Below are 17496 nucleotides of genomic sequence, written 5' to 3' on the forward strand. Positions count from 1 at the left end.
ATTAAGTGAATGTATCACGCAGTCCCACGAAACGCACAGTTCAATTTTTTTCAAAACAATTGATTATTCTAATTATAGGTCAATTACGGTATTATATAGCAAAAGTAAAAAATGCTTTGTACGCATCACGTAAGGACGTGACTTCCACTACGCAGTGACGCAGGTAAATCGCTGACGCTGAAAACATTCCGTAACGATTCGATTCACATATGGAGAAATGTTGTCTGCGTAATTACGTTTTAGGATTCACGTTGTTGTCCTCATTCCCTTCGCCTCTGTCTGTAATTGCATTCAGATAATAAGTTAGAATACAAACTGCTTTCGTTCTGTTGGAAAAGTGAATTCAAATTAATTGGTTTGTTTTCGTTATATTAATCCATTGATGTAAGTAGTGAAGACTTAAAAAGGCTTTTAAATTTATTTTGAAATTGTTAATTAACTTAATTCAAAGGGTTTCAGAATATTTTCCTGTGAGTGCGTGTGATGAATGTGACGCAATGCGTTTTCTTACTCAATTTATGAGAGTATTTTTTTCAGATAGAAGAAAAGTTTGGCTTGCAAATAATTAAGAATTAATAAATGACAAATATACAAAATTAGGTTTGTTAGATTGCAAAATTCTTTTATATTCATCACGACATACTTAAATTGGTTGATTTTTTCAATTATGGCTTAATAAAAAAGCCATCCATCCATTCAAATCATGGGTGCTGTGAAATAGATTACATACACTGCAAATTCCTTCTTGTTGATGAGAACTCTATACCGAGCATATAAATTCGATACCTTTTTCAAAAATTGGACGTACCATGATCATGTTGCCCAATAATATAATCAATACTCAGATGAAAATTTTAGCAGAGACTTTTTTATTATAAGAAAAATAGAAAAAATATTTACTAAATATATACACAAGCGTATAATCCATTTACGTGTTCCAGGTCTGGCCAAATTCTTTTTTGAGTATCATTGTGAAAAGTAAACATGAACAATTCTTATTTGGGTTCACATACTTCAGTTTGGAGCGCTAGTTTGAAATATCCAAGTACAACAGTAGAGCAATTATATATGTTTATACTGAAATTCAATTGGCAGCACATCTTTCAGGTGGACCGAATCGTTGACATAAAACATTGTCGACCACACCTATAATGTGATACCATTGCTCTTGCAGTAGTCTAGTTTCTGCACCCGAGGAGAAATTGGCGGATCATTGAAATTAAAAAAATGAGTTTCTCGTACAAACCCACGATGAAAAATTAACTTAATTTGTAAGCCATGTATCGTCCGCAACACAACTATCAATAACCTTTACATGTTAAACAATAATCAAATTCTGCATATTTGTGTAGGCGTACTAAACACATATAATGTGATTCGCACTTTTCATTAAATTTTAAAATGACTTTGCAATAGTGCAATATTTATAGGCATATAACGTAATATATGTGTTGGGCTAGTAGATTATCTTTGCAGTAGACTTTGGTCAATTCTGTTAGAGATTTTTACTATCAAACAACATTTTCTGTCACGATATGCATTTGTATTACCATAACGATTGGTCGAGTTGAGTAGCTTGTATGAATGTCTACTGAGGGTTATGAACATTCTCTTCATGGCTCGTGGGTAGGTAATTTGTTCAGATTTTTATTTACATTCATAAAATTACAGTGAAAAATAAATATGAGATCTTTGCCGGGTTAAATGACGCAAACAAAAAACATCTTTAGGTGCTAATCAATCTTTTTCGAGTCATTTACAAAACACGACAGCTGAAAACATAACATTGACTCCAAAATTTAATCTCGTGGTCCTCAAAATAGAATATGTTCACATTTGGAAAAGTAAACAAATGAAATTTACTAGTATTCACATTTCATTCGTAGCATGACGATGCTGCAGAGTTACAGAAGGAGAATTATTCCTATTTTCTCTTCATCAATACCACTAAAGTTTCTAAGTGATTATATCACTTATCTATATCTTATTTAAATTTGCTAAGTTTAAAGTTTTTCGAATGATTTGAAGAACTGTAGTCACTTTAGGTCGATTTCAATGTATAAAAATAGCCCTTTGAATGGTGTTATCAATAGCATATATTTAATTTAAATTTATATGTGAAAGATTACCCGAAGCATGGTTAAAAGATAGGAGTGAAAGGAATGAAACTGTGTAGATGCAAAAGCATTCTAATTCTGTGTTTCAGGAAAACCGCGATTTCTCAACCGACCGTTGATTGCCAGAAGAAATTGAGAAATGTAAAATTTTACGCCAGTCATATAATACTAAATATTAATGCTACACAATACTATTTTGAAGAGTCCACGAAATTCATTTGAACTGCAGGAATAAATTAACTGTCATATAAAGGTTTTAGTAGATGTAAATAGAATACCCGGATTTTTGTGCTAATCCACTCATATTCCGAGGATTACAAAGACTTTGTTAATTTTGCTGCTCCTACTGGAGTACTAACTTCCTTTGTTGATATTTCCACGTGCTTGTATTTGCGCCTTATTTAACTTGCTGTGGTTTATCGGAGGTTTGCAAATTAGTTTTAAAGTTGTTTAGAGGTGACGGCACGTATCTTGTCATTGCGGTCTTGTTACGGATGCGCTTGTTTTGACTTATGTCGGTATGTTTGTGTATTCTTACGACTCATCCTTGACAAACACGTGCGAATGAAATACTCGTGTCATCTTTTCAATAAACAGTGACATTGACACATTCGCTGTACTTATTTCTCGAATATTCAATCCGCAATTGATCAAGATGAAAAAAAGAATTTTGTAGTGGACGTTCTGTCAAATGGGTGTTATGCTAATATTAATTATATATAGATATTAATTATCCCGTATTTAGTACTCACATTTAAAAGGTTTGACGAAGTCATTTGTCAGTCGCAATGTCTCGTGGTTCATATGCAATGTGAACAATTTTATGTTTGCGAATCGATATCACTTTGACTTGTATGTCGCCACACGTTTAAAACTAATATTCTAGAATAATTTGGATTATGTATGGTGAAATTCAAACATTAAAGTTACAAACGATTTTCAAACTCTCATAGTTGCAGGTTGTATTTTTCAATAATAGAAACCAGTAAAACACCAATTCGTAGCATACGCGAAAGCAAACCCGACAAATAATAGTTATCATCTTCGGCAGAGTGTATGTATGTACCAAGCATAATCGTTGTTTGCTGATTTCATATTCAAACTCTACACAGGGCCGAACTCGACCGGATTATATACACTGGTAATCGTTACAAGAAATGATTTCTATTCATTTGTTTACTGACATTCATTCCGAAGCTTGCGGTGTTTTGCGCAATGTTAATTTATGTCAAGTCAACGATGACCACATTCCCTTACTAACATGTAGCGTTGTCTACAAATAATAGTCCACTGGGGTGGGTCTCGATATAAAAAGAGTTGCTAATTCCTTGTTTAATTTCATAACTTAAGTTTTTAACGCCGGTATTTTATTTTTTGGGTAGACCTACCTTTTTGTATAAGTATGAACGTGACAATTTGCGTGTTGTGACTGAGAGACGGAAAAATTTCTATTTTCGTACAAATTTGAGGATGTCAATACATCATCACTAACGGTAATTTACGTGTTTACTACACGAGGTGCGGTTTACCAGCATACACCCTTACTCCTAAATACAACGTTTCGGTATGACGACTCGTCCAAACAGTTATGTATATTTTACTTCATCAGACAAAAAAACATTTATATTGGATCAGAACCAAGGAAGCCTGGTTTGAATATAAGTATGCAACAATGAAATTATGGTCTTATGGAATCATTCTAACGATTAGAAGTCAATGCTATCTATACTATATTCTCGAACATTTTCATGTAGAAGTTTGTGCGGTATACAAATCTGTAAATGAGCAGAAATTTAATAAATTCTTAAAATGCTTTTTGATTATAGTTGGGAGAAACACGATAATGGCTGTTTTATGGTTTCGTTTCTTGTCATAAATTTAACCCATTCTCAATGCTTGATCGTATAAACTGACTTTCGTTGCATCAAATCGGTAACCTTTCCTATATCTTGGAAAGCTATCTTCTGTTTCAAAATCGTTTTTGTGAATGTTAATGCACTAAAGAAGATGCTGAAATAGCTGGCAGATGCGAAGATCCACCTCGGGTACTCTCGCATAAAATTATTTATTTCAAGCAACCAACCCGTGGTAATTTCGTTACCCATGTCTACAAATGATACTGTCGTGGTATATTTTGAATCTTTGTTTTTCAATACTATTCAGGAGTATATGAGGCTGCACTATGTTTTCCCACAAAATCAAACTTGTTGCATTGATAGAGTCACGAATTTCTCTGAAAACGAATGTTATTATCCAAAAGTTGTTGGCATGTACGTGTTTTGATTAGCAATCATTCGTATTTAGGCATAGGCGTAATAATCCTTGCATAATTCTGATAATGCTTCTTGTACTCATGACGGAGTCAACATCCAATTAACAATTTATTGAAATATAATGCCATATTGAATGAAAATTCAAATCAAACATATGCGATATATATATTTAAGCACGGATTATAAATCACATCATAACGTGTGGTATACAATTCACTCTGTATTTGTCTTTTCAATGTTTATGACGCAAACACACGTTGCGCACAATAAAAACTTTTGTTGACGCAACTGCGATCTTGGTGCGGAAATTATTGTTATGTGCGCCAAAAGCGCCATTTTGGTTTCTTGAACCATTTTGTGTTTTGGCGAGACACAGATTTTGTTTTATTTACTGTTTCTGCAATATCACCATCATAGGTTTGGTCGTGTGGTGTATTGCCATTGAGAGGTTCAGGAGTGGGTAGCAATTTATGTGCATCTGGATGGTTCACATCGTTTCGCCTCTGTTCCCTCAGTATTTCTTCATTTCTTTTCCGCACTCTTGTCGCTTCATCCATGTGTTTCTTCCAGTTCGAGTGTTCTTCTAGCACCACCACCCGGATGCGATTCAACAGTAATAAAATTATAACGACGTTTTTGAATGTAAAGAACACTGTCATGTGACTAACAACATTGTAATGGAACATAATAAAAAGACGAGTGATAAGAAACGGAATGTCTTGAAACAAGAGACTTAGAATCATTCCCCATATTTCCGTGAAGCAACAGAAACAAACGCAGCATTTTTGTCCTGTTATCCACCCTGTGATTCCGTCTTCTAGTTTCAAGTCATCTTTTTCGTCATGCTCAACTAGGATGATATGATCCCACGGGTTGTTCATACAATCAATGATCACATTATTATTTGTATTTGAATCTATCTCATCTTGTAAATCTATATCATTTCCCTCAGTTACTGGAAATCCATCCATCTTTTCATTACCTTCTTTTAATTCATTTTCAATCGAGTGTTCAAGATTTCCATTGGCGATTGTTTCCCGTTTGCCAGAAATGCTCGAATTATTGCCGTGTTTAGATTCCATAGTTATATCACGGACGATTTTATCACTTCTGGTGGGATTTCCCCCTAGGGAATCCCCTTTTGTACACAAAGAAGAACCAACTGATCCACCTTTTACCAGTCCTTGGGCTTTCGATAGTTTTGTTATTGTATGAGCAACTCCTTCTGATTGAGATCGAAGAATAATTTTTCTTTTTGACCTTTCTGGAATGGCAACCCCATTGTTCCCTTTGGTTTCTGCATTTAGGTCGATGTGTTCTATTTCATGATGTTCAACTTCGCTGCTTTCTTCGTTTATTTCTGTCACTGAGGACTGTTTGGAAGAATTCTGATCGCATTTAGAGAGTGATTCTTCAATAACTGGCAATTCTTTGTACGCAGTAGGAACAATGCAAAATTGCAGCAAACTCCAGCTCCAAACTGACATTATCAAATATACAATTTGAGCATTTTCACGAACCTGTAAAATTGATTATTTTTATTTTTGAGAAAACCAAAAATAAGTTTTAAATGGACTAATTCGCTTCTTTTCAACATGCAACATTTATGTTTGGTGTTGTATTATATCATTCTGTCTGTCACTAAAAATATATATGGATGAACCTTTGTAGGTAAAGGCATCGTATGTAGTTTTTCATAATAAAGAGAAAAAATATAATTAGATAAAAGTAAGAAAAAAAGATAAAATGTCTTCAATATCAGGCTTTATCACAATATATTACCTCATCTTCATTGAAAGTTTCTAAGAGTTCGATTATATCAGCTCCTGCTCCAAGATTCACCAATAACAACTGGGAAAACTGATCTCGTGTTAACTCTCCTTTGGGGGCAATCCATTTCCCAAAGACAAGGGCAAAAATTAATATTTGTTCCAATGCGAGCGTCCATCCTTCGTCTGATAGGTCAAGATTTATCTGAAATATCGAGGGAAATATGCCATTTATTGTGTTCCATTTCATTTCTCTTTCTTTAACCAAAATCAGACACTTATACAATTTGATAATTTGCCTATATGAAACGAAAATTACGAAATGTATGATTTTTTGCTAACTATGACTCAATAAAAGATTTTATGTAGTTTATTGGAAATATATTTTTTCAAATCAAGAATATTAGAATCATTGGTCATTATGTGGAACGATCAATGTTCTTTAATGACCTTCCGATCAATCACTATGCTCATTAATCGTCAAGTCATTTAAGCATTCTCATTTTGAAACAGACAATACAGGTTTGTTCATTGAAACTTGATGTAACGTGAAAAAACTTTTCATCGACCTCCTGCTAGGACATAATAAAGAGGGGCATTGTTTGTAATTGATTAAAGTTTCACTTCTTGCTAAGACAGGGGTGTTTTGACTTAATATCGCGTATTCTCGATACAACGCGTTGAAAATATTGACGCTACTATCTGTACCTGGTGGACATTTCTCAAACGACGTATTTCGAGAAGATAACAAAATATTTGTCATTTTTGATGCAGATTCTATCAGTGTCTTCCTAGCATAATCGTCATATTTATAGATTTTACTTTCTCGCGCAAAAACAATAATAAAATCTCACCACGTTACTCTCAATTGTTTGATTTGTACCTTCTTGTCTGTCTTTTAATAATTTGAGTTCTAGAAGCCATATTGGGGGAACAGCACATATTAGGTAGAAGAAAACACTAGGAGTGATCCTGAAAAATAATCAACATTTTGTCAGTCAGTCATTATTGGTGCTTTGCGAGTTCGGTGGTCGGTCATGGGCTAATCATACTGGTGCTGCGAGTAGTTATTGAAGCTTTGGGGACATATATTTGAGCATCGGTCTCTTGTTCTATTTTGTTGTTCTGTTACCGGATCTATATATTCATTTTGTTTTCTTCTAACCAAGTCCTTTATGATTCTCTTTGTTCGAATTAACCGTAACATAATCCTTGTTGATTTGGCAAAAACTTCGAACAAAAAGATGGCGTGACTATTGTCGCCGTTGTTTTTACAACATGGGCGGAGTATTGAGATGAATATTGTATAACACTTGAGCACTTTTCGAGAATTTATGCTGTCTTATTAAAATTTATTTGCGAATTCAGTTTTTTTTTTTTTTTATAAAAATCAGTTATAAATCGCACATTCGATTTGCACTTCTTATTCTTTGCGGTAAGACTGTAATCATCCGACTATCGAAAGGTGAAATTTGAAGTGACAAAGAATAGTATTTCTGCACGTACACATGTCCTATCAAGTCGAATATCATTATTTAAATTACATACTCTAGAATATTTATTTTAATCCTCAATTTATTTAGACTGTTTACAAAAACGTGACTTAGTTTCAAACAAACTGCAGTGTAGAATCTAGAATAAAACTAAATTAGAGCGCGTTCATTTTACTTTTATCGAGTAATAAAACGTACTTTGATTCTTACAAAGTCAATTGATTCCAATATACTGATGATATTAAAAATCATAGGATTTCTCCAGTCGCTATCGAGTCATTTTTACCCAGATGCTTGTATGTTTCTTTTTAAACAACACTTATACTTCGGTACTTATACTACTTATATACCTCACAAATACTCCGGTGCCCTTTTGGTGTCCCATTCGTTGGACCAGGACAAGTGCTCGAGCACTGCATCGAACAATATTCATTCAATTCTGGCCGGACAGTCAATATGGTCATTCAATATATGTACTTGTTCTCGTAAGTAATTCAATTTCGCCTGTCTGTACTGTTTATATTCATATTTAAAAAAATAACAAACCATGAGTCACTTACCATTTTAGTTCTCCTCCTTTACGTTCAATAATTGTGTGCAATGCTTCAGTCGCTATGAGAATAATGCAAAATAGCAGAAACCAGTACAAAGGTTCTTGTAAAGCGACTGTAACACGCCACACTGCCAAAAGTGCATATACAGCATAAAGGCCTCTTGCGACAACAGCCTTTATAATATCCGAGAAAGTTTTTAAAAATGCTTTCACGTCTTTCCCAGTGAAAGATCCGAATGGCGTTCGGAACTCAGTTGCTATAAATTTGTCCATACACATCTCGAATGAATATTGCTATTATGGAAGTTCAAACAAACGAAAGCGCCGATTTTGTCAGTTTTTCTTTTTTGACTACCAGAGTTTGATTACAAAGATAATAATCCGCTGTAACGGCTTTGAGTACACTTCTTTGACCTTTTCATTTCTTCATTTCAACATTTGTTTGAACGACAGTGCTCGTCAAGCAAAATCAGCTCTTAGTCTTACTTAGACACTGTTAGAATATGTATATTTATATATCTGACATGAGTAAATTGCATTTAGCTTTTTTGATGCTATTCTATTTGCGGCTCATCCGAACTAATATTAACATAATAGTATTCACTCTACGAGCTTATATCATAAAAGTTTGATGCACCTGATACTCACTTTTGCTGGTACAGATTTTATTGGGGGGGATTTTTCTCAATATATTGTTCAGCAAATTGTTAGAACTAACAAATCCTAGTATCTCTATGCTGCTACTAAAGTACAAAATACAATAAAAAATATTTAAAATTGCATGAGATGGTTATCCACCCATAAAATTAGCTAACCTTATCAATATCCACTTAATTAGGTGAAAGCCCAAAATAAATCGATCGATTAATTTTTATTGGATATAACCGGCAATGACTTCTGATAACTCAGATGCAATAGAAACTGCAAGAAGATCTTAATAAAACACCCATATAAAATCACTTGTAAGTTAAAACTTTGGATTAAGTCTTAAGAGAGACTGGAAGAACGTATTATCTTCTTTTGAGCTGGAACGCATGTATAGTGATAACTATGCCATTTAAAAGAATATATGAGCTCCCATTCAAATGAATGAATAAGTGCTTCTAAATGAAATTGCTCGTAAACATATAAGAAATATAATAACATGTACCGCAGTCAGTAAATTTAGAATAAATCCAGTCTGTAGAAGACACAAAACAAAAATTTCAGTAACATGTTTTTTGAGATGATAGGAAATTTTAAAATTAATAACAACACAGATTCCTGCTATCAAATAAGTTGCGCTTAGTAAGAAGAAAAACTACAAGCAACCCTAACTTAAGAACGTTGTTTACGCAAGTACTTCTGTAATTCCCATAATTCCCAACTTCCCAATACCATTTTTCCATTTACTGCTCTGCCAATTTATTTTACTTCTACGAATTATGACACGCGCACCTTTTTATAATATGGCAATTCTGACGATAATGAAATATTACGTTCCCAACGGAGACTACAAAAGTGGGAATTCTGGAAACTGTATGAAACTAGGCAAAAGCTTTATGATGCTTCACCCCCCGTCAAGAATATTTCTTTGTGATCATCCCAAAGAAGTCGGTGTAATCTGTATTACAAATTTCAATTGTTTATTTAGTCAGCATTGTATAGTGCGTTGAATAAACCACAAAGATTTTTCTTTTATCGCTTGTTTAATACATTTTCTATTAAAAGTAATAGATAAGCAACAACACCTAGAAGACAGTGTAGTTGAAATTCACTTTATTTTATTATTGTTATTTATTGATGTCGGTTCAAAAACGAAAGCCTGACCATGTAAACCTAAGTTAAATTAGTACTTGTAGCAGAAATCTCGGTTTCCAGAGCTGATGCCCATTTAATGTGTGTATATTAGTACAGTGAAGAAGAATATGTTCTATTAAAACAATCATAGAAATGCCATTTCATTAAAATACTCTGTAATTTTGATATATTATATTGATAAAAAATAGCGGTGTGTAAACTTATAGGATAATAAATTTTACTCTACTTTTGTAATATATGCGTATGGTGATAAGCTTATTTATAGAGTTGAAGTAGATTGCTAATTTTGTGTATGGAATCACCTAGAATCTCTAATGTACGGCTGCCGTCGATCTACAAGTTATATAGATATACCACACATGCGCAACATTCACTTCTAACCACCTTGTTTTGTTGTGTACTTGTGTGAATTGAATACAATTCAACAAACTAAAATCTTTTGACTTTAAAAATAACAAACTTGGTACTAATTAGACTAAATATACGCTTCAGACTAATATCTGTCTTATACTCGATTTATCAATGACTTTCCTTCCCCTATATAATGTATTTCCCCATATTCCATTATTCAAATAAAAGTCGAAAATATAGGTTTATATATATATTTCCATCAATCGCAAAGTGTGTAATCTAGTACGCAAGTGATAATTGTATTCGCAAGTGCAATTTAATAAAAAATGAATAAAAAGATTAATCGGACATGAAGTAGCTATAGGAATCGTTTTGCTCGATCGTTGTTGTTGTTGGTCTTGTTGTTGTTAGAAGACTTTTTATACGAAAAAATCGCTTTATGCGCCGATTGAGAGAACTATAAGTTTTACTTCAAATTGTCATTAAATGGATAGAAGATTGTAGTAGTCGCCAGAAGACTATTACTGTTTATCAAATTTTGGGTGAGTGTTATAAGATTCGGTATTTCATTGAAAATTTCGCTGTTTAACTTTAATTCATGAAAATTCACTATTTTTATTCCACCAAGCGTGATCTCTTACGTCACGGATGTCCTCAGTCACATTTCAGTAAAAATCACGTAGGCTACTAATAGTGCGGTTAGTTATTGCCCCCTCGTGTCCATATGTTTGAGCATATAAATATATATCTTATTATATAACAAATAACGAACAAATCTGATTTAATTGAATAAAGCTATGGATTGAAAGTAACAGTGCTTTTGCCAAGCTAACATATTAAATATTTAACAGTGTTACAAATATACCAAATAATTAAAGTGGGCAATGACTTATTTAAATACAGTGGTGGTAATAAAGCTAGTATACTGAATAGTACTAACAAAATCAACAAAAATTAAAGCAATCGGTGTAACCAACATAGGGCGTGAAAAAAAGAATTTCAGATTTATTCCAAAGTCTTCTGATCGTAATATACATTGTCCGCTTCAATTCTGATTTATTCTAGCAATTGGATTTTGCCCAACCGTTTTCTTGTAATTTTTATTTACTTTCACATCAGTTTTAGGTGAGTACGGTCATAACAAATTAAATTTGCTTCGGGATTTTGGTCAGGAGTTGAACGTTCTTGTAAAAAATCTTTACAGTATCTCTAAAAATATTGTACATGCAAATAGTATACACAATCTAAATAAGTAATTTTGACGAAATCACTGTCATGGGAGAGCGATAATCAGAACCAACGAATTTTAATCATCTCCTATCACGCGGTATCGCATCATCTGGGAACACTTGGATAGATCAGATATTCTAATTTCATTTAATTATCCAGTATTAGTTCTTCTGCAACAGTTGAGTGATCTTATTGAATTTATCGCTTTTTTTTCATAAAGAAAGTAGGTTGAACCAGGAAATATATATCGTTAGTCATCAAGCTGGCAAAGACAAGCAACTCCTCGATTCACCCAATGTTTTGTTGGAACTTTCGTCGGAAATCTGTAAAACATTTTCATAATTTAAAGTAAGTCCTAATTTTGTTTGTGTGTAGAAAAATACACGAGTCTTACTTTATCGTTAAAACGTAATTTGTTGAATGACCAGTTGTTGATAGCAGCCCCCGCCTCGCACTTGTTTTATAAACCGGGCAATCATATTCTGAATCTACAGAACTATTTATTTCTTCAATTCTCCTCGGTTGCAATAAAATCTGTTACGTTTTGATTAAGGTTGATAAAAATATCATCAATTATTTTTGCTCTATTTGACAAATTTTATCAGTAAAAACAAAAAATTATAAAGAACAGAATTTATAGGTATGTACTTGGAAAAAGAAATTTCAATTCAATATTCGGAAAATCCTCTGTCTGGTTTAAAAGAGTTAGTCGGTTTGTAGTTATACAGAAATCAATGTGAGAAAAATTATTTACAATTGCTTTTCAATAGGATATAAAAATTATATTTTTCAATCGGTTGTATACTTAGATAAGATTCGATAGAATGTTACTTATAAACCTTTGTTTGAAAAAAAATACATTACGTTTGTAATAATATGAAAATTTTAATCAATATATCTTCGTCATTTCTCTGAAAAATGTTGCAATATATTGTTAAGCAACATTTCAATTTTTTTCAATTATACAATTTTTACTATGTACCAATGTAATAGGATTTCAACAAATTTTTTTTCTGTTATTCAAAATAAGCTTGAATTAGATGACGTTTTGGCGTCTGACGATCTTCAAATAACATCCTATCTCCGTGGTTTCAATATAAACTTAACATAACGTTGTAATTGAACTTCATTTTGAAGATAACAAAAACATACCACTGACATTTTACAAAGTCTACAACACACGTTTCAATTTGACTTAAACAAACAATCGAGATGATTTTTCTTTGTTCACAAACTAATATGGCGTCATACAGTTTGCACTCAAGGAGTGTGTGGTTGCCATGTGATTGTTTTCTTTTTGAGTTGAAGTATGTTTTGTTCCAGAATATGATATCTATTGTTCTACATCATTATTCAGCGCTAAATAGCGCTTTTACAACTCAAAACTCGAAATAACGTTTTAAATATGTTGTAAAGTCTAATTCTTTTAAACGCTGTAAAATAAGATTAGTTATTACAACTACTTATGCGTCAAGTATACATAAAGTTGAAAGAAATTGTGAATCACTTTATTGACCTTACAATGTTAGACAAATCAGTTACATGGTTTAATTTATTTAAAAAAAAAAGGATACGGTTGGCAAAACATCATAAAGAATCTTTTTCTTGCTGTCAGTAATTGTTTGTTCTTTTCTGCACCATCTCGCTCCTTCCATATATAAACCATTCACACGTACACCAGATGCCTTCAAATATAATACATCACTAATCAAATAATAATATTGACATGCATATATAATATTTATGATTGATGTCAGCTCATGTTGTTGTATTAATTATTATCAAATAATAAGAGGCAATATTAAAATATTCAAATGCAAATGCCGTTGCCTCCAAACTCAATTTCATAAGAACGTTGTGCATTTGTCCAGATTCAATACTTTTTCTCTGAGACTTCTTACCACCTATTAACTTCATTTATTAATTGTCACAAAATGTAACCTTTTCTGAATCGTTTTCATTGCTCAGTACTTCAAAACGGAAATCGAGTTTATCGATTGAGATACGATTTTCTCTCGCATAGTTTTGCAATATTCCTGTCAGGAAAGACTGGGTGAAGAAAAATCCAGAAATCCAAAATACGTCTGGTTTTCCACCGTTCATCCAACTCTAAAAAGAGAAAATACAGTCACATATTTAGAATCAGCGTACAATAATTGCAAAATTTACTATATGAGCTAATGGGGTCGCTATTAGATATATTTATAAGGAAAACACTAAACAAGTCATATTTAACTTATTAAAATACTCAAATAGTAGGTTTAGCAAATCAAAAATTACAATAGCAAAAACAATCATTATTCAGTCGGAATTCTGAATCCAGTCGGAAAATATCAGCTTTAAATATCGTTAAGATAGGTGCTTATGCCTACTTACTCTGAAAAATTGCAGTCTGGCTATTAGATCTGTTATGTAGCTTCCCAGAGGTTTTAGAGAAGGATATGATTTTGCTGCCCAAAGTATGGGTACTTTGCCTACAAGCATACTGTCCAACACATCTTCCAGTTCCGCAGACATGAGAACGAGACCACGCAAAGCTCTTTTTAACTCCTAAGTATAAAATTTGTATATTTAGCAGGTAACAATGTCGAAATTCACTTTAGCGGCTATTGAAATATCAACAAAGCATGGAAGGATTTGAAACAAAAAATGGAATAGATATGAAAGTGAATAGTAAGGCTTCATTCACTAGTTAACACATATAACACTATTATACAATTCATTTTTCCATAAAACAAACTATATGTGATTATCGAATTTCTTCATAAAAAGCTATTAGCAAAAGACAATATTTAGTATCAGTACTTGCATTGCAAAATGGATACCTAAAAATTCAGGGATATTGGAAAATCGCAACATCAAATGCACAAAAAAAATGGACTTAATTTAGATGTAGCAAATTACAATAAATATTAATCTTACTTGAAGACTGTTTCTGACTACTTGTGTGAGATTGTTGAATCTGATTAATTCTTGAGCAAGAACGGTATTCATGCTTTCGGAATAATCTGTTGGATATTTTTTCTTGACTTCTTCCGTATCGAAATCCGTAGGTAGCTTTGATAAAATGTCAGAGGCAAGATCCTCGACAAGATTCTAAAAAATGTTATTAGTGCAGAAATAGGATAAAAACAGAACTTTATCGGTAGATTTAGATTGAGTATAAACTGTAAATAATTTTCTACAAGAGCGAATTCTTGTAAAACAGAGAATTTACAGCTTAAAATTGATTTCAATATATCCATAAACAGACACAAAAGCACCCATCCCCCCTACGAGCCTGTATTACTTTAAGTTTTGTACTTACTTGAGTTGCAGTGGTACCTTCATTTTGTCTCGGCAATGTCAACAATATGCCGTCAAACATTTGTTGAGTTTCCTGCTGATCTTTTGAGATATCAGCGTTTTCGTGTAAGCCAAACATCTAGAGAGGGAAGATCACAATTTGAGTAAAACACAGCTGCCACAACAAAATTTATGTTGGAGTAGTCGTCTCGAATGCCGTGTTATCATTGACATAGTCTCCAGGGGTTCTCAAACTTTTGGTGTTGCGGAGCCCTTGGAAAGGTTGACTATTATTCACGGAGCCCCAAAATAAACGTAAAAATTGTTACTTTCCGATTAATCTTCCTGAGTAAGTTAAACGTACTTTACTCAATTGAAATACTAAACCCTTTCAATAGGGTTAATACAAATCATAAATAAATCTAAATTTCAAAGATAAATTGTATATATTAGGGCTGTAAATTAGGGGTCGATTCTTTTCTCCTCTTGACATTTTTGGAAGACTTAAAAGGCCGCTAATAACGTGCGCGATTGCATTTTGTTACAATCGCCGATTGTTTTCGTCAGCATGGCGTGTTTTTAAACCTCAAACATCTTTACGCCGGTGTTTATTCTCCCTAAATCAAAAATTTCTCTCGGCATATACATGTTTTGTTCCACAATGACGACGATAAATGCTTTTTCGTTCTCGTGGGGAATTATGAGTTCAATGTGAAAAACATGTTACCATAATATAATCATCGGCGACGAAATACAACAAAATAATAGTTAATAAAGAGGTAAATCCGCAATTCAAATTTCTTGATTGAAAAGCGGCGTTCTAAAATATTAGAACTAAAACTTAAAATGGAAGATAACACTATAAGTTTTGTTTCAGCTCACATCAGAATAAAAACGCTTTTATAGACATTGTAAATCACAAAATTTGGTGTTATGTTAGGTTTTCTTCGGTTATTCATCGTAGTAACTGCGAAATTGAAACACAGTCAATTAATTATGCGCACGATGTACCATTTTTCCATTCTGAAACTACCTACGGAGCCGCATGCACCAAAATAAATTTTGCCAAGACCTTGTGATTTTTCAAACGGCGATATCTTGCTTAAAAATAATCTCGAGTGCGAAAGAACAAATCAAATTTAACAAATCCCAAGTTCGCAAAAATACGACTCCAATTTATTTATAGTTGGCAGTTTATCATGCAGTTTATGTTATTTTACAATAGTATTTTTTCATTTCAGTAATCCTAATGGTAGTCTCGAACGTGAGTAACGATGAGCACAATTAAATTATTGCGACAAGACACTTTAAATGCTCGCAACGGTAATGAATTGAACATTTTACGCAACAGAAATCTCCTTATTCGTTTTTTTTTTAATCGCAAAGAATGTTGCGCTGAAATTTCCGATTCCAATTGTGAACCTCCTCCCTCTTAAGAATCCTGGCTGCGCTCCTGCTTATAAATAATGTCATTTTAATTCCGTCACTTTGCCATATTTCGAGGCTATATTGTTGTCAAATTTTATCAAAGCTGTTATTGCTTCTAGGAAAAGTTTTGAATTAGCCAAGTCAGTATTTTGAAAAGTAATAGAATAGCTCGCGGAGCCCCTGGTTTTCTCTCGCGGAGCCCCGGGGCTCCGTACGGAGCACTTTGAGAACCTATGAATAGGCGATGTTATATGCATGTACAAAATGTAAGTAGGGAAACTATCCCAAAATAGATTGGATTTCACGCCACAACTGAAACACAATTCTTATAAGTTAATAAGACTTTTCTCTAATAACCAGCCCTTTTGCAAGTAAGTCTGATGGAAGGAAACATGAATGTATTAGAATGAGAAAACTGCATGATTGTATGCAACATTTATATAAAAATAACTAATTTCTTACCTCTGGATGAGTGTTTATAGGTAGCTGTTTGATAAATTCAAGATATTCTCGATGTTTGGTGAAAGTCGGAGCATAGTACAAACCACTGGGAGAAAACTTATATTCCGAGTTTTCTATCACTTCTTTGCAAAGAAATGTCTCCAATAAACTCTTCAATAATCTGCGATCGCGATTGTCGGTTACTCTTCCGCCGTAGTTACATTCACCTGAAATAAATTATGTATAAAGATTAGCGTTAAATCACAGGTATGATATAATTTAACGCAATAGCTATAACAAAGAGCGGATTTGGCAATGTCACAATTCAGTTGAGTCATATATTTATGTATTGTATTGCAAAGAACACAATACAATAAAACTACAACAGCTCACTATTCCTTACATCAAAAATAACAAGAGGAATAGGTCATTGGTCATGTAATGCAATGAATTCATTCTTGTATATTTAAATTTGAAAATATAAATAACTCACCTATCAAGTAATTAAGAGCAACAAACGGGACCTCATTGTAATCATTAAGAAACATTTGAGTTTGCCGAACACTTATTCTCAAGTCAGATTCATTGAATTCGTATGGAATATTCCATCCAAGAGCTCCAAACTTTCGCCGTTCTTGCACGATTGCGTGGAAAAAGCAGAGTGAAAGAAGAAGTGGTTTCCATTCCTGGATACAAAATTATATTATAATTAAATATTTTTTGAAACTTTATGTAAACCACTGAGTCATGTTCACT

The 17496-nt window shown here is 33.0% G+C and overlaps 2 protein-coding genes across 8 annotated transcripts in view; both read right to left on the reverse strand.

Annotated features, from left to right (window-relative positions):
* Nucleotides 1-4521: 4521 nt before the first annotated feature.
* LOC120328518 (uncharacterized) lies at nucleotides 4522-8698 on the reverse strand. The gene is made up of 4 exons (XM_039395030.2): nucleotides 8213-8698; nucleotides 7014-7131; nucleotides 6173-6364; nucleotides 4522-5910 (listed from the first exon to the last, which is right to left on the reverse strand). The coding sequence occupies exons 1-4, from the start codon at nucleotides 8482-8484 to the stop codon at nucleotides 4705-4707; spliced, it is 1788 nt and encodes a 595-aa protein (XP_039250964.2). The 5' UTR covers nucleotides 8485-8698; the 3' UTR covers nucleotides 4522-4704.
* Nucleotides 8699-10598: 1900 nt separating this feature from the next.
* LOC120328289 (dynein axonemal heavy chain 3-like) overlaps nucleotides 10599-17496 on the reverse strand; it is a 62473-nt gene continuing 55575 nt past the window's right edge. For all 7 annotated transcript variants that reach the window (XM_078114787.1, XM_039394732.2, XM_078114784.1 and 4 more), the window contains 9 exons: nucleotides 17234-17426; nucleotides 16762-16967; nucleotides 14894-15010; nucleotides 14509-14682; nucleotides 13963-14136; nucleotides 13528-13695; nucleotides 13161-13271; nucleotides 11981-12120; nucleotides 10599-11909 (listed from right to left, as the gene is read on the reverse strand). In XM_078114787.1, the coding sequence (XP_077970913.1) occupies nucleotides 11837-11909; nucleotides 11981-12120; nucleotides 13161-13271; nucleotides 13528-13695; nucleotides 13963-14136; nucleotides 14509-14682; nucleotides 14894-15010; nucleotides 16762-16967; nucleotides 17234-17426 (1356 nt within the window). In that variant the 3' untranslated portion in view covers nucleotides 10599-11836. The remainder of the gene's footprint in view (nucleotides 11910-11980; nucleotides 12121-13160; nucleotides 13272-13527; nucleotides 13696-13962; nucleotides 14137-14508; nucleotides 14683-14893; nucleotides 15011-16761; nucleotides 16968-17233; nucleotides 17427-17496) is intronic.

The sequence above is a fragment of the Styela clava genome, chromosome 7, assembly GCF_964204865.1.
Source record: "Styela clava chromosome 7, kaStyClav1.hap1.2, whole genome shotgun sequence".
Classification (NCBI taxonomy): Eukaryota; Metazoa; Chordata; class Ascidiacea; order Stolidobranchia; family Styelidae; genus Styela; species Styela clava.